The sequence below is a fragment of the Mastigoproctus giganteus genome, chromosome 8 (assembly GCF_048544385.1).
Source record: "Mastigoproctus giganteus isolate SK-2022 chromosome 8, ASM4854438v1, whole genome shotgun sequence".
Classification (NCBI taxonomy): Eukaryota; Metazoa; Arthropoda; class Arachnida; order Uropygi; family Thelyphonidae; genus Mastigoproctus; species Mastigoproctus giganteus.
The window spans coordinates 28,273,101-28,296,589 of record NC_143582.1 but is presented as its reverse complement, the minus strand read 5'-3'; the positions used below and the strand labels follow the sequence as shown (position 1 = coordinate 28,296,589).

The 23,489-nt window shown below is 35.6% G+C and overlaps 1 protein-coding gene across 4 annotated transcripts in view; it reads left to right on the top strand.

Moving 5' to 3' along the window:
- Dys (Dystrophin) overlaps positions 1–23,489 on the top strand; it is a 932,899-nt gene that overhangs the window by 889,207 nt on the left and 20,203 nt on the right. For 3 of the 4 annotated variants that reach the window (XM_090379791.1, XM_090379788.1, XM_090379792.1), the window contains exons 63-67: positions 1,380–1,457; positions 9,308–9,474; positions 15,475–15,586; positions 16,623–16,831; positions 21,154–21,203. In XM_090379791.1, coding sequence (XP_090235917.1) covers positions 1,380–1,457; positions 9,308–9,474; positions 15,475–15,586; positions 16,623–16,831; positions 21,154–21,203 — 616 coding nt within the window. The remainder of the gene's footprint in view (positions 1–1,379; positions 1,458–9,307; positions 9,475–15,474; positions 15,587–16,622; positions 16,832–21,153; positions 21,204–23,489) is intronic. The other variant, XM_090379790.1, reaches the window with a different exon arrangement.

Here is a 23,489-nt window from a genome sequence, read left to right as displayed (position 1 = left end):
ATGTCCCTTGTATTTTTGTCATATAGAAAGTGTATTCATCAGTGTGGTTGCATGTTTTTCACCACACCAGAACAGCAAAAGGCATACTTTTAATTTTCCCAGTTAGTCATATCTTCAGATTTGTGGCAAAGGTAATACAGCACATATGTGGAATTCAAGTTTTGTCCTAATCATAGTTTTGCAACCAAAGTACAAAAAATATACACGTTTAGTAATACTGCAGATTTTATTAGTGTGAGATTTTGATGTCAGGGTGATTGAGATTTTGATGTTCATTCTCAGATTTTGATATCTGAGATTTTGGTCTCATGGTGATTCAGACACTTTGCTTCTGTTTAAACATTTTAACAATACAATGCCAAGCAAAAAACAGAAGAAGCAAACAATATGCAATAGATTTGACAAAAACCATACATTACAACTGTATTTTTGGTACTGAAAGAGAGAAGTGGGAGGCAAACAGACAAGGTTGAACATGTTAACTCTCCCCAACATTACTGTCATCTGTGAGCACATGCAAAAATTATTTTCAAGTTATACAACAGATAAGTATTATATCTATTTCCCTAAATTGTATTATGATATACATATGGATAAACACAAACCTGTATATGTAGAAATTGTGATGTGACATTTTAAAGAATTATTTTTGTGTTGGCCATTGTAATATTATTTCACGTTACAGATGGGGCTTGGTTATCCATTGGGTTGGATTGATTAATTGAGGTGGTTAAAGCCTTAAATGGATTCAGTAAGCTGAATGTTAATGGCGCTTGCTGAGACTACACACATAAATTCAAATTGAGGAAGGATGGTTGCAGGATAGATGTATGGAAATTGGCCTTCAGCCAGCAGGTGGTTGATTGCTGAAACGGGCTTACATCTGTTGTTGTGGAAGTGGATGGGTTGAATAAATTCAAGGAAGAACTAGACAAATTCTTGGAGGGTATGGAATAAGTGAACAGTACAGGAGGTTTTTTTTTTTTTTTTTGGCTGATGCTATATAAGCTTACTTTCTTGCATCATTTGCCTTTACTACTACTACTCTGGCATCTTTTTTGGGCAATAATTCCACAATTTAGTTCTGCTTGAAATGGCTTATTTTTTTGAAATTTATAAAAATAAGCTTCTGTATGAGAGCTGCAAGTGAGGACATTATCCTAATGGAAGAATAACTGAGGAATAATTAGATTTATAATAATATCTTGTCTTCTTCACTGTATTTGTTACTTACTAATGTACAACATAAGTAGATCTTAGTATATCCATACATTTTCAATATACAGAATATTGCTTATTAAAAAAAAAAGAAAATGTGCATTTTTCAGAAAATTGTTTCATGCTAAGGGTACACTGATATTGTTTTGCATTTTTCACAGATTCCAAGACTTCTTGGAGAGATTGCAGCATTTGGAGGGAGTAATATTGAGCCAAGTGTTCGTAGTTGCTTTGAAAAGGTAAGCAATTAGATACAAAACCATATTTTTTATAAAATCATTTGATGTAGCTTAAAGTAATGAGGAATTTAATTGCATTATTCATATCTTAATGCAGAATATGGAATATTTATATTGCAGCCAAAAAAGTTTGATTTTCAAACATTTTGCTGCAAATGAACCCTAATAATTAAAATTTAGAATAAAGGACCCACACAAACCACAGCAGCATTTTGAATACATGTTATGGAAATATGGGATCATGTAAAACATTTGTGACATTGCCTCTGAGAACATCTTTCTAGGTACATTCAACATAGAAAGATGTCACAATAAGGAGCTGCACAAGGCTGTCTTAAGTTCCATACTGTCTTCCATTAAAATAAATGCCATTACTGAACAGTTACTACCTAAGCAGCACATGCTCTGTATATTGATGACATTAACATTTTCAGACACTCACAGAATATGAAGACAACCGAGAGTTTGTCTTCACATTATGAATTAAAAGATTGAATTAAAACTTCAGCTGAAGTGTACCATTAACAACATATGCAAGTGGGTATGAAACAAGAATTTTCAGATATCAGTGCAAAAAAAAAAAAAAAAAAAAGCATACGTTCTCTGAAAAGCATAATCTTCATCCAGATCCAACTACAGGAAAAGCCCTCATCCAGCATGATTGGCATCAATAATTGTTCAGTTAATAAAAAAGTTAAAGTGGGAACTCATTGAAAACATATATACTTAAAGAATTTTTTTTCACTTAAAAACATCTACATGTACATCTATTACTAAAATTAGTACTTTTCGTATTTAAAAAAAAACCAAAAAAATTGACTTTTGCTGTAGTTTCCCCCCCACTTGTTTATTAGCATTAGCATTAGTAGAGGCATTTGATGCAAGAAAGCAAGCTTATGCAGCATCAGCCAAAAAAAAAAAAAAAAAAAAAAAAAACCACTTCCACTTCACCCCTCTGTTCGTTCAAAAACGTTTATAAACGTCACATTGCTCAATCACTCAGACTGTTTTTTGATATAACGTAAAGCTATATCTAGGATGTTTTTTTGTAGCTATATGATACATTTTTGGCCCTGTTCCATCATTTTATCTATAATTTCTACATCATCCATAATTTTGTTTTCCAACAATAGATTCAACTCTTGAACAGTGCAGACGGGCTGCCTGAGCAGATCATGGAGTTTTGTCAATGATGCACAGCCACTCTTCAGCTTATGTAAGGGTTGCGTTCTGTGGAACTCTACATAAGTCCGAATTTCCCTAAATACTTATGCAGCACTCGCAAATTTGATTGAAGCAAAAAAGAAATGTTCGATGACCATGTAAACGGAATTTTTATTCAATTTTTTATCTCGTGTGCAGGAAAAATTACAAAAGTGTACAACATTACAAAAATTTCAAAAAAAGAGAGGAGACAAGCATAATGTCAGCAAGTTTTATCTTTCGAGCAACGTTGCCAGAATTAACTATCCAGCTGATAAGCACACCACTGCAGAAGTTGAAGGCTGTGGAGATTTAGGATCTTTTTCTCAACACATCACAAAATTTCTCTTCAGCTGCAGAATCGGCATTGACAACTTCACCGCATACTTTAATGTTTTGGAAACCAGCGCGATGCTTGAACCTATTAAACCACCCATTGCTTGCCACGAACTTGGCTTGGGGTTTGCCGTACTTATTCTTAATATCTTCATAAATACATCTTGCCTTTGCTTGAATGGCCTTTTGACTTGGGCACTTGCTTCTGAATCTAATTTTCCATCCATATTAATAGCTTTTCCATCTTGAATTTAGCACCTGAATGCTGGTTTGTGATCACTGTTGATCTTAAATGCATTGATCCTTGGACATGTTCTTATATATGCGCACTGTCCTTTAAAATAGTATTCACTGTTGAAGCAGCGAGACCTAATTCCATGCAATGGATGACAAACTTTGTCCTGCTTCATACTTCTTAATCATTTTCATCTTCATTTCTAAATCAATTTTGTTTTGTTTCCTGGCACTGCCAGCACTTGCAATTTCTGTTGGTCCCTTTCCCTTCACCATTGTAATGAGTAAATAGGAATGAAGAAAAGATTCTGAAAATTTATTTATGTTTTTTATATGATTGAAGATTTCATTGAAGGTGACTTTCACCATAATACCATAACATAAAACCCCACAGAATTCCAGTTATCGGTACAGGTAGTTCCCGACTTAAGAGTTAATTTGTTTCTAGCATGTGCTTGTAAAGCGGGAGTTTATTTCCCATAGACATAATGTTAAAAATAGGGGTTACATTCTCAACAATGAAATTAGTTAGCTAATTAGTTTGTTTAAACAATGAAATGATCTATCTAAAGAAATGAAATCATAGCCTGTAAAATCAAGCAAATTATAATAATAAAGAAATTATTTATGACTTACAAATGTTAAAGAATGTTTATTCTTCATCATCATAGACTAAATTGCACACTTGTTGATCACCCATTATTGGTTCGGCACTCGTTGGTTTGCTGCACAAGGAGTATTCTTCAGAAATGCTTCAAGAGGCATTTGTTTCCAAGATAATCTTTATAAATTTCAATAACATGCATAAGCATTTTTAATGGCACATGCAAATTTCAACTAACATGATTTGCACAAAGTAACTAGTTTACAAAGCTTTAAAAAAAGAGTGAACAGAAGATTCTGAAAATTTATTTGTTTTTTTGAAGATATCAGTAAAGGGGAAATACATTTCACCATAATAACGTAAAAAAACCACACAATTCCAGCTATCGGTATTTTCGCAAATGCAATAACGTGGAGTTTACTACTCATTTATAATTGCTTGCAGTAACAGAAAAGCCCAATAAACTGGAAAGTGCAAATTGTTTTTATTATTTTATGTTTGTGACCTCCAGAAATGTGTTTTAGAAAAATATAACAGACATTCAAATTTGGTTCTTATAACAGAACATATGATAACAAATATAAAAGTGTAGTACATTTTAATGATTTGAATTGATACAATCTACTAATACAATCTACACTATAAAAACGACCTTTTAGAGAGTTATATAGCGAAAATTTCAACTTCCGGGTTCGTGGAAAGAACTACCAAAAAACAATGTGGTATTAGGTTCACATTATATTTTCACGATACAGTGTCTCTAGAATGGATTGATATCGTAAAGCGGAGTACACTGTATTGTATAACTACGCGCATGGTTTGAAATGTGGTATTTATAAATATTTAACATTCATTTTTTGCAATTAATGTTCATATTTTTGTATATATTTTCATATTTTCAAAAAAAAAAAAAAAAAAAAACTAGTATACCCGGTAACTCATAAAGGGAAAACTGCTTGTATTATCGCAAATGCAATAAGATCGAGTTTACTACCCATTTATGATACATTGCACTAACAAAAAAGCCCAATAAACTGGAAAGTGCAAATTGTTTTATTATTAATAGACATATGGTGCAAGGAAGCCTGAGGCTTATGCTGCACCAGGAAAAAAAAAAAAATTCCTGAGTTACCCTGAGAGAGAGAGAGAGAGAGAGAGAGAGAGAGAGAGAGAGAGAGAGAGAGAGAGAGAGAGAGAGAGAGAGAGAGAGAGAGAGAGAGAGTCAAAAGTAGAAGGGATTCACCAAGAAAGAGAAGAATGATGATATCCAGCTCGGGACCCTGGGTGTGCCAAGCCCATACTCACCAGATGTGAGCCCTCGGGGTTATGGTAGTGACCTCCAGAAAATTCTTATAATGGAACATATGATAACAATGAAAGTGTAGTGCAATTTCCGTTATAAAAATTACCTTTTAGAGAGGTAAATAGCTTAGTTATAGTGAAAATTTCAACTTCAGAGGTCTTGGAACGAATTACCAAACCCAATTATGTGTTATTGGCTTCACATTGCGATATTTTCACGATACCTCCATTTATTCCTACGGGATCCAAAATACATTTCCACATTTTTTTTAAGTTTGCACCAGCTGGCAAAAACTTACATAAAGTATAAATTTTCCATAAGTCGAATATTGCATAAGTCGGAGAGTGAGTGGCTGTATAGGAATATTGCTAGCAGAGACAAGAAGGTGATTATCCCTTTATATTAGGCAATGGTCAGGCCACACCTTGAGTACTGTGTACAGGTCTGGAGGTCTCATTTTAGGAAGGATGTAGAGTTGCTAGAACGAGTACAGAGAAGGGCAACAAGGTTGGTTAGAGGAACAAAGGGATGCGCTTATGAAGAAAGGCTTAAGTTCTCCAAGTTGCAGCATCTGGAGGCTAGACACCTGCGAGGTGATCTGATTGAGGTGTATAAGGCCTTGAATGGTTTGAGCAGGCTCATGCTGATGGGATACTTCTGCTTGCTCAGATTAAGAACGTGAGGGGGGGCATAAATTCAAATTGAGAAAAGACAGTTGTAGAATAGATGTGTAGCAGTTTGCCTTTAGCCAGCAGGTAGTTGATTGCTGGAACAGACTTCCATCTATTGTTGTGGAAGTTGATAGCTTAAATAAATTTTGAACTATACAAACATTTGGAGTGATCGGATGGGTGAAATGGGAAGGGGTTTATTTTTTTTTTTTTTGCTGATGATGTATAAGCTTGCTTTCTTACATCAAATGCCTCAACTAATGGTAATGCTAAGAATGTTTTGCAACAAATTTGTAACAATTCCTTGGAAAATGTTACTGAATCCATTGTCTTTTTGCTGTAAATCTTTGGAACTTTCAATTTGTCCAAAGTAAGTTACTAAACTATGTTCTTAACTATATTCTTGTAGTTCAGGACTTTGATTAGCACTGTCAACTTTATGTAAAATTTTTCTCCAAATTTTTTTTCTATGCTAGTGCCAGTCTTTACATATTGTAAACACATCTTTGATATTGATGACTTTTAATGCTTCTGTGAGACCTATATGGGTATCTTCTGCTTTTCTCCAAATTGAATTAAAACTTTTGCCCATGTTGACCGTAGACATTCTAGAATCCCTTGATCCATAGGTTTGTTCAAGGATGTTACATTTTGTGGTAAAAACATGGCATTTGTCCAATTCTTTGAGTTTCTCACAGTTAGGATGTAAAGGAGTGCTAATCAGAAAAAGAATAGCTTTTTTAGGTAAGTTTATTTTCGAGTGTTTTTTTATAGAAGGCACAGATTCATGGGGAAAAAAAAAAAAATTCTTTAAATAATGCAGGGTCCATCCAGGCTGATTTTTCTCTGTTAAAGATAAACAATTTATATTTTTTGAAAGCTCTTGGATTAGTTGATTTGTCAACAACAAAAAAATAGTTCCATTTCTATTGCTGCAGGTGGTAGTTTTTTTTTTTTTTTTTTTTGCATCTACTTTTTTTTTTTTTTTTTTTTAAGTAACATCTTATAATGTAGGCTGATTCATCCTCATTATAGAAGCATTCTGTGATCAGTTTTTTTCTGTTGATATATTCCATAAATTTTTGAGCAGCAGTGTAATTAATAGATAACATCTCTTGTGAATATTCAATACATTAATTCCATAACATTTTTTTCTAACATTCAAACCATCTGTCACTTATTATTCTGAACACTAAACCAGTATAGAGCAACAGTTAGATCTAAAATAATTGTGAATTATACAGCAAACTCCTGTTATAATACTCCTGCTTATAGTAGTATCCTACTTTTAACACTTTTTTTTTTTCTGATCCTGTGGTCAATCCCACGAATGATACTCATTTTTAACGTGTGTAGCCCTCCCATTTCAAATTCTTTCCTGCATTTAATGCTGTTTTAAAGTTCCAAGAAAGAATAAATGGACCCTGGATAGCACACCCAGGGTCCTGAGCTGGATATCATCATTCTTCTCTTTCTTGGTGATTCCCTTCTACACTTCTCTCTCTCTCAGGGTAACTTGGAAACTTTTTTTTTTTTTTTTTTCCGTGGTGCAGCATAAGCCTCAGACTTCCTTGCACCATATGGCTATTATTAATAATAATAATAATAATATGTCTTCTGCTTGAGTTTTGAGAAAAGGATGATAGAAACTAAATTCAAGGAATTGTTTAGAATGCAGTTTGTTTACTTCATAGAAATTGTTTCTGGTACATATGGCATTTTTATTTATTATTATTTTTTTTCATATTTAATGTGAAGCTTTGAAGGTAGAAAGGCCACTCTTTACAACTCACTGTTGCATTCACATGCTCCCCTCAGCTTTTTTTCAAATTCAGTGTTGTACACTTTCCTTACTGGTATGGTAGTGTTGTGCTTAACATGGCATCAGTAAATTTCATTATTGATAGCTGGCATCATTATTGTGTTAATACAACTTTATCATGTTTAAAATATTCGAGATATGTTTAGTTTAATTTAATAAAAAAATATATAATATATATATATATATATATATATATATATATATCAGGGCACCCCTCCATGGATGGGGAAACAGGTTCTATGCATGCAACACATCGCAGAACCTGATATAAATATGCACACTGGGCTTCAAACAGACAATTTCAAAAGTGAGCACGCAAGATGACACGTTCAACAGAATTTATCATCTCAACAGTTCAGCAGAATTTATCACCTCAACAAATGCTAGACACCAATTAACATGGTGCAAGGAACACAAATCCTCTACTGTAGAGCAGTGAAAACAGTCCTATGGACAGACGGGTCGAGGTTTGCACTCTACCAGTCTGATGGCCATTCCTAGGTGTGGCGAATCGCAAGGGAACAGTTCCTTCCTGATTGTATCCTCCCAACAATGAAGTTTGGTGGAGGCAGTGTCATGGTATGAGGCTTCTTTCATGGTTTTGCTTGGGCCCATTAGTCATTATCGACAAAACCATGAATGCTGTGCAATACCAAGGCAACCTGGACAACTATGCACTTCCAACATTATGGTAATACTTCGGGGAAGGCCCACACCTGCATCAACAAGACAATGCGGCATGCCATACTGCTCGGGTTGTAACAGAGTGGTTTGAAGACATCGATGTGGAAAAGTTGAATTGGCCAGCTCAGAGTCCTAATCTGAACTGTATCGAGCATCTTTGGGACGTATTGGATTGTCGGGTATGTAGATGTCGAGGTCGCCCAAAGAACAAGGCTGAACTGGTGGCTGCGTTAAAGGCCGAGTGGAGGAAAATATCACCTGATATTTATAAAAAGCTGGTTGAGCTCGTTGCAACGAAGATTGAAGGCCGCCATAAAAGCAAAAGGTTTCAGCACAAAATATTAAATGATACAATAAAAGCTCTTTTTTTGTCTAAAGGCAGGTGTTCGGATATTAATGGTAGGGCAGTGTGTGTGTGTGTATTTTTTTTTTTTTTTTTTTTTTTCATGTTAATAGTATGCAAAAAAGGTTGAGGTGGCAAAAAAAGAAAATTAATGCATTAAATGTACAGATTTTTAAGTAAAATATAATTTATTGCTTCATGAACACTGAAAAAAAAAAAAAAAAAAAAAAATCAGTCTTATCTACCAGAATATTGACAAAATATGAAAAATAAGCCTCAAAAAGTTTATTTAGTGCTCATTTAGTGCTGATCCTCTAAAAAGCACTATAACAGTAATTTATTGTATAAGGTCTTGTCATTCATAATAAAATTGATAAAATCACTGTTTTGATGAACCTCAGTTATTTCAGGAACTATTGTCAGGTAGATATCTCTTTAGCAGGCAAAGAAGGCATCTCTCAGATATGACTAAATTTCTAAAACATTCAGGATATCTATAGTATCAAACATTTTGCCACACTGCCTTAAAATTAATGCATTTTACTTTTGTCTGCACATTTAGAAATTTAAATATTTTTAAATGATGCTTGCATTGCAAAATTATAATACATTATAAAATTGTTTAATAAAATATTATTTTATATTTTTAGTCAGGAAACAAAAAGGAGATCCAAGCAACTCACTTTTTGAACTGGTTGCAGCAAGAACCACAATCACTTGTGTGGCTTCCAGTGCTCCATAGGTTAGGTGCTGCAGAAGGAGCCAAACATCAAGCCAAATGTAACATCTGTAAACAGTATCCTATTTTAGGGTTTAGGTATGGATGTATTATTTAATAAATGCTTTTATTAAGTAAACATTGCAAAGAAATCTTTCAGAATTTTTTTTTTTCAATAAAGCTAGGAGAGGGAACATGCATTTTATTGTCACCATGATTCGAACATAAAGCTAGTGAATTGCATTCAGAATCTTTGCATATAACTTATTTTATGGGATAATGAAAAATATTTATTCGGTCTGTAATTACACACACCCCCCTCACATATTGTGATTCTCATAATACAAAAATAATATTTCATAGATATATGATAATATTTTGGTTATCATACATCCATGCCACTGTTTGTTTCAGTTCCATCAGTAAATTGAGGATATCATCTATATGCAGACTTAGGAATAGTGGAGACATGGTGTCACTCAGTCATCATAAGTGATACTGAATTTGGGTATGGGTATTATACTGTATATAGGAAGGACAGACTGGACAGGAGAGATGGAGGGGTTATGCTCTTAGTTAAGAAGAATATTAAATCTGAGGCAGTGCATCCAGTTGACTTGGGTGACAAGTGCAATGTTGAGTCAGTTTGGTGTAATATAAGCAATGGAAAAAAAAATTGAGAGTAGGAGTATGTTATAGACCTAATGACTGATCAGTATACCAAACAGCTATACAGAGAAATGGAGTAGGCCAACAATTCAGAATGTCTCATGGGTTTTAACTTTCCAGATGTTGACAGGTTGGTCACTTGCAAAATAGTAAGAGTTTTGTGAATTTCTTGGTTGACTGTTTTCTACAGCAGTTTGTTAGAGAGGCATCAAGAGGAAGAAATACTCTTGATCTGGTTATCAGCAGTGATTCTTCATGCATTAAGAATCTGCGTGTAAAAGACCCACTGGGTGGCAGCGATCACAGTATACTAATCTGGAATTTAATTAAAGACATAACTACTGTCAAGCATAACGGGAAAGGCTTTTGCTTTTGTAAGAGTGACTACAGAGGTCTCAGACAGTTTTTAAATAGTGTGCAATGGGACCAACTGATGTTAGCAACAGCAAATTCTAAATGGGAAGTGTTCAGGGAAGCAATTAAAGAAGCTACTAGGCTTTTCATACCAACAAAGAAATACTGTTCAAAGCTTAGAGCTAAATGGATATCAGATGAACTATTGAGACACATGGCAGAGAAGAAAAGCACATGGGATACATATAAATTATCAGGTGATACAGAAGCCAATGGTATGTATGTAAATTAGGCTGTAATCAAGTTACAACGGAGGTTAGATTAGTTATGGCAGATTATGAGAAGTTTCTGGCAAAGAATGCAAAGAAAACCGGCACCTACTTCTGTGCTTATATTAACAGTAGAAGCAAAAGATTGAATCATGTTTGGCCACTTGATGTCTTTGGGTTAACTGTAGATGACCCTGCTCAGGTTGCAGACAAATTGAATAGGCATTTTGCATCTGCATTCATGCATGAGGAATTCTTTAGGGAAGGGGGGATGCCAGAAGTTTATCAAACTCTAACGAGGAGCTAAATGACTTTGTGATAACTGAAAGGAAAGTGAAAGGGAAATTGTTGAGGATGGACATAAAGCACCTGGGATGGACGGAATCTATCTAGTTATATTAAGGGTGACAGCAAAGGAGATAAGCAAACCCTTAGCCATAATCATTAGAACATCCTTGTATTCAGGGGAGTTTCCTATGGACTGTAGATGTGTGACTATATCTCCAATTCATAAATGGGGATCAAAAGGCGATGTGAGTAGTTACAGACCTGTTAGCTTAACATCTTTCCAGGGAAAATAATGGAATCACTGGTTAAAGAAGTAATGCAGGAAAATTTGGACTACTATGCAATTATACTGCGATCACAGCATGGCTTTGTCAAGGGGCAGTCTTGTCTAACAATCTGATAGGTTACAATGATGAAGTGACCAAGGAAGTGGATGCAAAAAATAATTTTAACATCATATACAGTCAGTCCTATAGCACGATAGTTGTGTTCCTAGAACTCTCATGCAATGCAAAATTGCGCAATATAAATAACAGGCCCTATGGGAAAAATAGGGTTAGGTGCCAACCACCCAAGATTGAACACACATTTGTAACCAAATCATTACCAAACGATAAATAATCATAATAAAATACGTAATAAAATACTTACGTATTTTATTACAACTATTACGTAATAAAATATTGCTAATGCTTTTGCTTCTATTGTAAGCAAACTTGTTCTTTGTTTGATTTTCTAACCAAACAGATGACAGCCGTTCCATTTCTTCCAATTCTTGTGTCTTGATCTAATGGATTTCATTACACTTTGAGTTGTTCCTGCTATAAAAGTTGTTTTTATTTTCTCTGCATTCTTTCTAATTCTCGACGTTGTGTCATTTAGGCCTGTAGCACATGCAATATCACATTGTTCTTTCATTTTGCTCAGTGTTTCACAATTTCATATTTTTTCTATAACAGAGGGGGGACTGGCCATAAGCCTCACCAGGGAAACCCCGGTGGGCCGGAGGCCAGAAGTGTGATTTTGGCCATAAATGCTAGTATGAGGCCACTACACATTTTCCCGGGTAAGAATTTTTGACCCAGTCCACCTCTGTCTGTCGATATTGCTTTACTTTTTCTTTCTGAACCTGTAGTGTCTTCACTAGGACGCTTCCTTTTCACACCTTTTAAGTATTTTACTCATTTTTAGGGAATAAAGCACAATTACAAAATGAGGAGGCATGCTTGATACACAAACAAAGCCATGCACGTGTAGCAACTGAATAAACAGCACAATAGTGTGTCTCTGCCATAAATGTAGAGACACACTATTAACACCTCACAAGCCCACAAAATTTTCTAAAGCACATTTCTGGGGGTTACTACCATAAAACAATTTCAGGTTGCATTTCTGCTAGTGGAATCTGTTATAAACTAGCAAACTCAATCTAATTGCATTTGCGATAATACTGATAGCTGCAATTGTGTGGGTTTTTACATTATTATGGTGAAATATGTATCCGCTTCACTGATATAAAAAAATATAAATACATTTTCAGAATCTTCTCTTCATTGCTATCGTGTTGCCTTCAGTTGGGGTGATTCTGCGTTCAACTGCCATTTCTTGTAAATACAAAGGCGAATCATGCATAAGCAAATTTGGTTCATGTTATATACGATATTGTTGTATATTGTTGTATATAAATCATGTATGATTGAATTCGTGTAGTGTAAACACGTGTATACGAGGACTGACTGTACTTGGATTTCAGGAAGGCTTTTGATACTGTTGCTCATAAAAGACTGCTATATAAAGTGGAGCAATGTGGCATTAAGGGCAAGTTACTGCTATGGAAAAAAATTGATAGTTAAGTGGAAGAAGAAAGAGTGACTCTCTTTCTTCTTTGTGGACTAATTTTATTGGTGGAATTCCCCAGGGTTCAGTGCTGGTCCATTGTTATTTTCAATATTTATCAATAATATTGATGAAGGTATATCAGACTTAATGTCTACATTTTCAGATGATAAAAAGGTTGGCAGGGTCATTAACAACAGCCCTCAGGGTGAGCCACTGCAACAAGAACTAGGAAAATTGGGTCAACGGGCGGAGAAATGGCAGTTCAAGTTTAACTTTGACAAATGCAAGGAACTGCACGCGGGTAGCAGTAACCCCAGAGTAACTTATCAACTGTGCTCTGCTACTCAGGGTAGTAGCGCATGAAAAAGCCCTTGGCAGTAATTGTGTAGACATGAAATTCTCTGAGCAGTGCAGATGTGCAGCGGGTGGTTGATCGTTGGAATAGGCTTCCATCTGTTGTTGTGGAAGTGGGTTTGGTGAATGAATTCAAGGCAGAACTAGACAAATTCTTGGAAGGTACAGATGGGTGAACTGTGGTTTTTTTTTTTTTTTTTTCCCCCATTTGCCATTACTACTGCTACTATCTTTTAGAGAGCTTTTAGAACCTGAAAATGCATCAGGTTTCAGATTAGTTGAGGTTAAAAATAATCAGCTCCTGTGTGTACTAAACTATGGTCAACTACAGTTGCACAATCTGAAATAAAGTATGATTATTTAGTAATTTGTTATACATTAATTTGAGATTAAGTCTACCATTAGCATCTGCAGCACAGCTATTGAAAGTCTATTCTTATCCATTTTTCAGAGAAAAACATTTGTATTTCATCATAAATGGGTTGTTACTCTTAATACCATTTTTATATAATTTGAAAATTCATTGATATTTACTGAATATTAATTGAATTGTTTGAAGGCACTTCAATTAAACAAGGCAAACTGATATTTTTATCAAGATTTATACCATATATATTTTTCAATATAAAAACTTTGTCCTTGAAAAATATATCAGCTGTTTATGTTGATCAGCTGAATTACAACTAATAGAGTAATGAATAGAATAGAATAACTACAGATGGATAGCTCTTTTGAAGTACACTAAAGCTTCCAGTGTTCATTGTGAATAGCTTGTGATCTGAGCATGAACTGAGGTGCTTATGATTAAATATGACCTCACAAGTAGTGTATGAAAGTCCATAATTCAGACTATCCACATTATTACTGAGGCATTTAGAACATGTAGTTGCTTAGGTGTAGGCAATTGTCTTTACATTTGAGAGAGCTTCCATCCCAAATCACAACCTGGGCTTTCGCCCATATGCAATTTGGTTCTCATTTGTGTTGAAAAGAAACTCTACTCATCTAATAGATTAATATTACAAACACAAAGACCAACAGGCAAAAATAAAATATCATCGACCATTTGGCCTTGCGGTGGGGATGGATCATCAAAGCCCCTCACCACGCGTTACTATCTCCACCACAAGGAGGTAGGTCACTGCTATCTGGGTCAAGCCCTACGAGAAAAGGCAACATGTAAAATTTCAGCAAATCTGCTGAAATTCTCTAATTAGAAACAATTCCTCTAATACAGAGGGTGAGCGAATGCCCCTCGCTCCAGCCTCTTTCTAATGTCCATATAATTCAGAGTAACTTATCAACCAAATATCAGATTCTGAGACTACGTGGAGGCTGGTCTCCGGCACTTCACAAGCACATAAATCTGAAGATGCCAAACCCAACCAGTACAGCCTCGATTTCAGGCCATGTGAGAACACAGCAAGCTGCAAACTCCAACTGAAGCCAGGAACATCGTCCCCAACTCACAGTATGAAAACCTTTCTCAGAATTATTCCATTGGGTCTGCCATGTGGCCTCCAATTCATCATTGATACTCTTCCGTTTCAATGTTAAATTGGGAGGCAGATCCACATTATTACTAAATCATTTAGAACATCTGTTCAGAGTTTATATGTTGTTGTATAGATGTAGGCAGTTGTCCTTACAGTATACATTTAAACTGAAAGGCAGACCACTCCCTATCTCTTTGAGCCATAATGGGAAAATCTCTATAACACCCATCAGACTTCCAGCCATCCCTTTGGTTTTCATTTGTAAGAGAGCTATTCAGGGACCTTAGCATTATGGTATTCAGCATTGCCAAGTCACAAGAACATCTCCTTCCCCTGGCCTGCTTGTCCACCACCATATGACTAAGATTTGGTCATATGACTAAAAGTGGTACACTCAGTGAGATACTTTCCAACAATGACCATGTGTCAGCCATTTTTAGATATTTAAAAACCTCAAACTTATATGGATTTATTTAAAATATACTTTTTACACCAAATTTACTGATTTTTATACTATATATTATGTGGCTGCATTCTGTGCTCACTGAAATATTTTTATCATTTATATGACTTATTTTTGGTAATATGGCCTTTCCTGCTAATGCTGCATGTGGCATAACATTTACTTTTTATACTAGTACATGACTTTCATTGCATATTATTAACATATCCTCTTGTAGTGAATTTTTAGAGCTAAATATATTGCTGTGGTACCTCTTCAGAGAAACATTAAATACATATATTAAATATTTTAGTGCTTTCTTTGTATTATAGTTGTATCAATAATTCTTATTTACTCTGGATATTTTTTTTTTTTTTTTTAATCTCAGGTATCGTTGTCTGAAGTGTTTTAATTTTGATCTTTGCCAGAGTTGCTTTTTCTCAGGCAGGAGAGCCAAAAATCACAAATTAACTCATCCAATGCAGGAGTATTGCTCTGCTGTAAGTATTGTAAATAACTGTTGATTACACTTTAGTTTCTTGTATTTTAAATTAAATTATTTAGTTTTTTGCTTAAGGTATAATAATATTAAAAATTCAATTATATGTAGGCATTTGCATTTTTAAATCATAAATAAATCTCTTCTCTTTTGAAGATGTTCCCTCCATATTTTTTGTTGGGGAGGGAGTAGGAAAAATTCATTGTCTAAATGTTAACTCTGATGTTTTTTTATTTTTGTGGCAACTCTTTGAAACATGTAGTATTCTAGTGCTTACATATAGGTCGATTGTATAAGATTAAGTTGTAAAGTGTAGGTAGATTTAAAGAGAAATTGGCTAAATATTTAGAAGAAATAATATAATATAAAACTAGAGAATTTATTAATTTTGATGGCAGATGCCACAAGTTTTACTTCATTGCATCATTCTCTTATTTTCATACTGTAACAGAAGATGCAAATTCCAATACTGAAATTGAATACCTGTATATTTAATTTATATAAAAGTACATTCAGTGTTGAAAAAATTGCCCCATCCTAAAAAGTATCTATATTTATCTCATCTTTGCTATACTGATTGGCAAGAAATGATCCAATCTCCAAGAAATTATCAAAACATCAGGAAAAGATCCTCTTAATTAAAGGAATGATCCTAATTGGCTTAAAAGAATTGTTGTTGTTATTTGTTTTTAGGAGCATTAGCATCTAAGGCCATATTGCTCCAGGGATATGCGGTGATCATTCCCTGACCTTTCCGCATCCTCTGTATTTGGTCACGGGCTCAAACCCTGGTCTAATCAAGAAGCGTGTGCTATGCACTGCTGCTCCTGCCCACCTGTCTGCAGAGGTGCCAATACAAGAATTGTATCTTAATCCTTGTATTTTTGTATTTTGTGATACGTGGTTTTTACATTTTAGAAACCTTTGTGATATCAAGATAAAACTGAAAATAAATTGTCTATGTGCATGTGTAAAATCTCTTTTTCAATTAAATTTAATTTCTTTTTATATATGTGTTTTCTATTCCACTTTTCTAGACCACATCAGGTGAAGATGTGAGAGATTTTACTAAGATAGTTAAGAACAAATTTAAATCAAAAAGGTACTTTAAGAAACATCCCAGACTTGGTTATTTACCAGTACAAACAGTTCTTGAAGGAGATGACCTTGAAAGTCCTGCACCATCTCCACAGCACACTTTATCCTCCCAGGAAATGCACTCCAGGCTAGAACTCTATGCCAGTAGGTAAGTAGTTATTTGAGTAGTTATTCAATCCGTTTGAGATTAATTTATTTTTCTATTATTGTTCAGAAATCATTCTAATAGTCATATCTGCTCAGCAGATATAACTATTAGAATGACTATAGAGGAGAAATTGTTGAAGTTAAACATAAGAAAGGCACCTGGGGTGGATGGGATCTATCCAGTTATATTAAAGGAGGCAGCAAAGCAACTAAGCAAACCATTAGCCATAATTATGAGAGCATCCTTGGACTCAGGGGAGGTCCCCACGGACTGGAGATGTGCAAATGTATCCCCAATTCACAAAGGGGGATCGAAGGGTGACATGAGTAATTACAGACCAGTTAGTTTAACTTCTGTTCCGGGTGAAATAATGGAGTCATTGGTTAAAGATAACATTGCAGGATCATTTAGACAAGACTGCAGCAATAATTCAGACACAGCATCGGTTTGTTAAGGGAAAGTCTTGTCTAACGAATTTGATAGGATATTATGATGTGGTTACAAAGGAACCTGGATGCAAAAAATAATTTTGATATCATATATTTGAATTTCAGGAAAGCGTTTGACACTGTTGCGCATAGAAGACTATTGTATAAATTGGAGCAGAATGGTATTAAGGGTAAGTTGCTACAATGGCTAAAAGGATGGTTGAGTGGGAGAAGGCAGAGGGTGGTAACCAATGGGTGCTGCTCTTCGTGGACTAATGTTATTAGTGGAGTCCCACATGGTTCAGTGTTGGGTCCTCTGTTGTTTTGTATATTTATCAATGATATTGATAAAGGTATATCAAGCTTAGTGTCGAAGTTTGCAGATGATACAAAGGTTGTCAGGGTTGTTAATGACAGTAATGGCAGTGTGCTACTGCAACAGGATCTAGATAATTTGGGCAGATGGGCTAAGAAGTGGCAACTGAAGTTTAACCTTGACAAATGCAAAGTACTGCATATGGGTAGAAGTAACCCCAGAGAAACGTACCAACTGTGTGGTACTACACTTAAGGTGGTAGAAAATGAAAAAGACCAGGTAGTAATTGTGCAGTCAGATATGAAGTTTTCTGAGCAATGCAGACAGGCTGCCACGACAGGTCATGGGGTTTTATCAATGCTATATAGGAATTTTGCTAGCAATGGTCAGGCCATGCCTTGAGTACTGCGTACAGGTCTGGAGGCCTCATTTTAGGGAGGATGTAGATTTGCTTGAGCGTGTACAGAGAAGGGCAACAAGATTGGTGAAGAGAGGCTACCAAGAGAGGCTTAAGTTCTGAAAATTGCAGTGGCTGAAGACTAGGCACCTGCGCTGTGATCTGATTGAAGTGTATAAGGCCTTGAATGGGTTGAGCACGCTGAATTCTGATGGAATCCTTCCACTTGTTCAGATTACGAACCTAAGGGGGCATAAATTCAAATTAAGAAAAGACAGATGTAGAATAGATGTGTGGAAATTTGCCTTTAGCCAGCGGGTGGTTAATTGCTGGAACAAACTTCCATCTGTCATTGCGGAAGTTGATAGGTTAAATAAATTTAAGGAGGAACTGGACAGGCATTTGGTGTGATTTTTTTTTTTGTGGGTGATGCTGCATAAGCTCATACACTTGCTTTCTTGCATCATATGCCACTACTGCTACATCCATTTAGGCCTAAACCTTGAACAGTATTTCGTAGTTGGTATGAAAAATGTAGTTGCTTACGATATTACTTCTTTGAATGCTTCCCATTTTGAATTTGCTGTTGGAAACATCATCAGTTGCTCCCACGTATAGAATTTAAATACTGTCTCAGACCACCATAGTCACCTTTACGAAAGCAAAAACTCTTCCCTTTACACCTGATGGTAGTTACCTCTTTGAATAAATCCCACTTCAGCACATTGTGATCACTGCCACCTAGTTGTTCCTTTATCTGAAAATTCTTAATGCATGAAGAATCACTACTGATAATCAGATAGAGTATTACTCCCTTTAGTTGCCTCCCGAACATGCTGCTGTAGAAAACAATCATCCAACAAAAGCCTTGCTGGTGTGTGTGTGACCGACCAATCCACAAATTCCAGTCAATATCTGGGAAATTAAAATCCCCCATTATAACACACTGATTTATGGGCCCACTATTTCTCTGTACAGTTGTTTATTATACTCATCAGAGTCATTAGGCCTATAACACACTCCTACTCTCAATTTTGCTTTCCCAATGCTTATGTCACACCAAACTGACTTGACACTGCACTGTCCAGCCATGTCGACTGGCTGTACTTCCTTGGATTTTGTGTTTCTTAACTAATAGCATAATCCCTCCTCCTTTCCTATCCTGTCTAGCGTTCCTGTACACATTGTACTCTCCAAATTCCAGTTCTGTATTCCTTATATGTGCGACTCCATGTCTCTGATATCCCAACAATATCAGCCTTTGATGTTTTGACCCAACACCTCAAATTCATCAAATTTATTTACCAAACTCCTAGCATTGGTGTACACGCAAGTATGCATGCACCTGTTCCTATTCTTAGCTACCTTAACACAGCCCATGTATTTACCTGTTCCGCAATGATGACTCCCAGCAGTCTCTGGAATCCACTGCACCTGGTTTTCTAGGCTGCTGCTCATTCTAATAGCAGTGCAAGAATCACTTTCACCTCTGCCAGCGGCTACTGTTAACCTGGGTGCTTCTGTAGCCAGGTGGGCAGGAGCAGCAATGTGTAGCACATGCTTCTTGATTTTACCGGGATTCGAACCAGTGACCACCAAATACGGAGGTTGCAGAAAGGTCGGGGAATGATCACTGCATATTCCTGGAGCAATATGACCTTAGTTGCTAATGTTCCTAAATAACTAACAATAGCCATTAATCTGTTAGTCTGTGTATACCCCAACCTAGCAGTTTTCTGACCCACCTAACACTGCAGCAAATACTCTTGTACCCTTTCTATTTAAGTGTATCCCATCACTGTAGAAGCAGTCTCTCCTGTTAACAAGCACAGACCAGGCTGAGAAAAATTCTACCCCTTGAGCCTTCTAGTCTCTCCAGGGCCAAATTGACCAACAAGGCTCTCGTCATATACTCCCTCCTATCATGTCTAGGCAGAATTGCAGACACTTTCAAATTCAACCCTAACTCATGACTTTTTTTCAACATTGACCAATGCTTGTTAAGTAATTCCACCGGTCTCCTACTCTTAATATCATTAGTGCCAACATGTACAACAATATCACCTTTTGTGCCCTTAAAAGATAATATCTGCTCTACAGTGTCATCAACCTTTGCCCCTGGCAGACATACCCTGGTCCTGTTCCCCCTATCAATTTTTCTGCTCATTACCGAGAATAGATGAAAAGTGAATAACGTATAATTTTCTCAAACTGTGTTTGTATAAAGAGGTGACAGACATTACTTCCTGGAAAGAATATATGGACATCGAGAAATTGTAAAAAAAATTTCTTAATTTTTTGGCTGAAATAAAAATTTGATATTTCAGAAAAATATGTGGTAAATATATTAATAGCTGTTAACCTGTGGAGTGGTAGACTACTGCACTTGCATTTACCTAAATACTTATGTGTAATACTCTATTTTCAGCACAAAAGAAAAGGAGAAAATAGCAGCGCAGCACATAAATCACTTAATACATCTTTTATATAAGAATATAGTTTCTTACTTGTAAGAAATAATTTATTCTTTTGTCTAAGGATAGCACAGTTTTGCATGTTAGATATACATTTGATCAATTAGATTGTGACTTTAGTTTCTTCATTGGATACCTGTCTTGCTTTTTGAATGTGTGTGTGGGGGGGGGGCAGAGAGAGAGAGAGAGAGAAGAATATTATGAAAGAATATTTGTTTCATAACAAATTAATTTGAAATGTGAATAACAAATTAAACCATGTGACTTGTTGTTATCAAGCAACTTTTATTATGTACAAAGTTATTAAGTAAGTTAAGCTCCCACACACTACTACTTAATAATTGCTGACTTTTCTGGATTCCACATTGAATCCTGTCATCAGGTCCAATCAGAAAAATTTTTAAATTTGTTACTAACTTCCTTCAAAGTTTTTACATGATAATATACTATATTATACTATGAACTCTAACTTACTGTAAAGGTCTTCTAACCTTTACAGTAAGTAACAGCCTTCAGATAATTCCTGGTTAGGGCCTGATGACAGAATTCAGATTTAATTCATATCTACTTTTTATTTGTAATACCTAAAATATTTTCAGCTAATGCTTTTTGTATAATATTTCTTTGGTACTTATACAGAAAATGAATATTGTAGCCTTTAATTTGGCCATTTAATATCAGTTAATTGACTCTTAAATTTTGTTTAGGTTGGCTGAAGTAGAACTCAGGGCCCGAAGCAATTCCACTCCTGACTCGTAAGTATCTAATATTTCTCATTTAAAAATGCTCAAAGAGTGCGAATTGCTATATACCAAATAGAGCATTCTAGTAATATAAATTTACATGTCAGCTTTCTATTATAATTAAACATTATATTTTCACTTATGGGATATGCTCAAAGGGATTTCCATTGAGACATGTCCTCCACTTTGAATGAATTTCTTCTGAAAAGAGAAATGTAGTGTCACACCATCAGAATCTTTATCTGAAAATTTAAGAATGCAATGAAAGTTGAGCTTAGGACATGTTTGGATTTCAATCACATCTCTCCTAATAATCAGGTAATTGTAATGAAGATTTGTTGATGTAGGTACTATACAGAAATACACAAAGGTAACAGTGGAGGATATGTTTTGTATAGTGTAGGGAATGCCATAGTGAATTTTAAACAACCATCCAAGTCCACACATACTGTCCCACTAGAGATTGCCAGTTCCCAGTTTTTTTCCAATAACGGTACAACAAGGTTCAGGTTCAAGCATTCCCAGAAAAGTTATTTATAATAAAAAAAATTAAGCAAACATAAAGCTGAATGGAAGTGTAAAGGAGTGCAGCCACAGGGGCTGACATTCCTTCCAGTGGCCATGTCTGTGTTTTTTTTTATGGCAACAGGGGATTATTTACCCAAACATTAATCTTCAAGAATGTATTGCAACAAAGGCATTTCTGCTCAAAGAAATGGTTCTTATCCACACTAATTATATCATGCAAATATTTGTAGATCATTGCTTACATGACAAGAAGATTGGATAATGTGAACCTGTGACATTCTTACTATGTGCTTGAGACCCGAGGATTTTTTTTTTCTATGGTATGTAACAAATCATAGTGCATCACATTTTCCATACAGGTGAACCACTTCACATATCATTCAGTTGTGGCATGGTGTAGATTTTCAAACGTTTTGAACAGTAAGGTTTTCTTTGTGGAAGCATGTCAAAATACAATGACATTTTTCTTGGACTATATGTATAAGGCCTCCTCAATGTGGGCACCTATAAATTGTGAGAGAGACTCCCAGTGATGCTGCTGGTCTTCCAGATTAGCATCACTAGGATCCAGCTCCAGGCTAACACTATAGGAATCAGTGTTTGCCATGTGTTGTAATCCATTGAAGCTTCAAAAGGGGGCGATCTTGGTGGTTGATGGGGGCCCCAGCTTCACCAAACCACTTTGGCCTCTGCTTTAACAAGATGGGAGGTCATGGGAAGGCTTACACAGGGTCAATCTGCTAGTGGGTTCACCTTCAAGAATCACTTCTATCATGATCTGAGGGACAGGATTTGGCTGATGGAGCTATAGGTACGTTTCATTTTTTGGTTTGCTTGGTAGTGGATGCTTTATTTTTTTCAGTGCCTGGCTTCCCATGGGAGCTTTATGCTCCCATGGGAAGCCAGGCACTGAAAAAAATAAAAATCTCTATGAATCCTGATAATATAAATTCTTCTTCTGGGACCCCAACAATGTCCCTACAAGAGAAAATATTGATGTTGACCCAGATACCATTACTTGTCCAAAAATACAGAAACTACTGAAGATATATCAGGTTTAACACTTTGGTAACAGAAAAGCAGGCAGAATTCATCAGACCACAACATGTTTTCTTCAGTTTCCCACTGTCAGTCATGTTTCTCTGAATTCTGTTCCATCTGTTTATTATGTTGCTTATATATTTAAAGGTCAGATATCGACTACCAGAGAATCTCCCACATACCTGAGTTTAACCTGGCCACTAGCTTCATTGCACAAGAATATTTGTCAGGTATAATTCTTATGCCCTCAGTAATTTGCTGGAGCAGCCAGTGTCTCTGACAGCATTTCCTGATCTTGATATGCTTTGTTCTTGGACATTATTGTCCCAAATAGCTGTGCACAAGTGCTTGCAACTTTTATAAAATTAACTACAAATTAAAATCTATTTTAAGGGACTGTTTAGGAATATTGTTATGGAAATGTGTGTTCACTTACAGTTTTTAAAAATTCTGAAAAATGGATTTTTAGTGGATTAAGGAATGCATGTTATGTATTGAAATTCAGAATCTATGTTCAGAGTCATTTTAGAAGCTCTTTCTACATACAGATAGATACACAGATGTACAATTCAAGACAATAATTAGTCTTTTATTAGTTATTATTAGTTCTCACATTCTGTTCTCCTCCCCCTCCAGGATTTATCCCACAATTTTTCAGACTTATTAGATAATTCATGTTCTCTCTCTGCCTTGGCAATAAACCAAACAAGGCAACTCTCAAAACAAAAGGA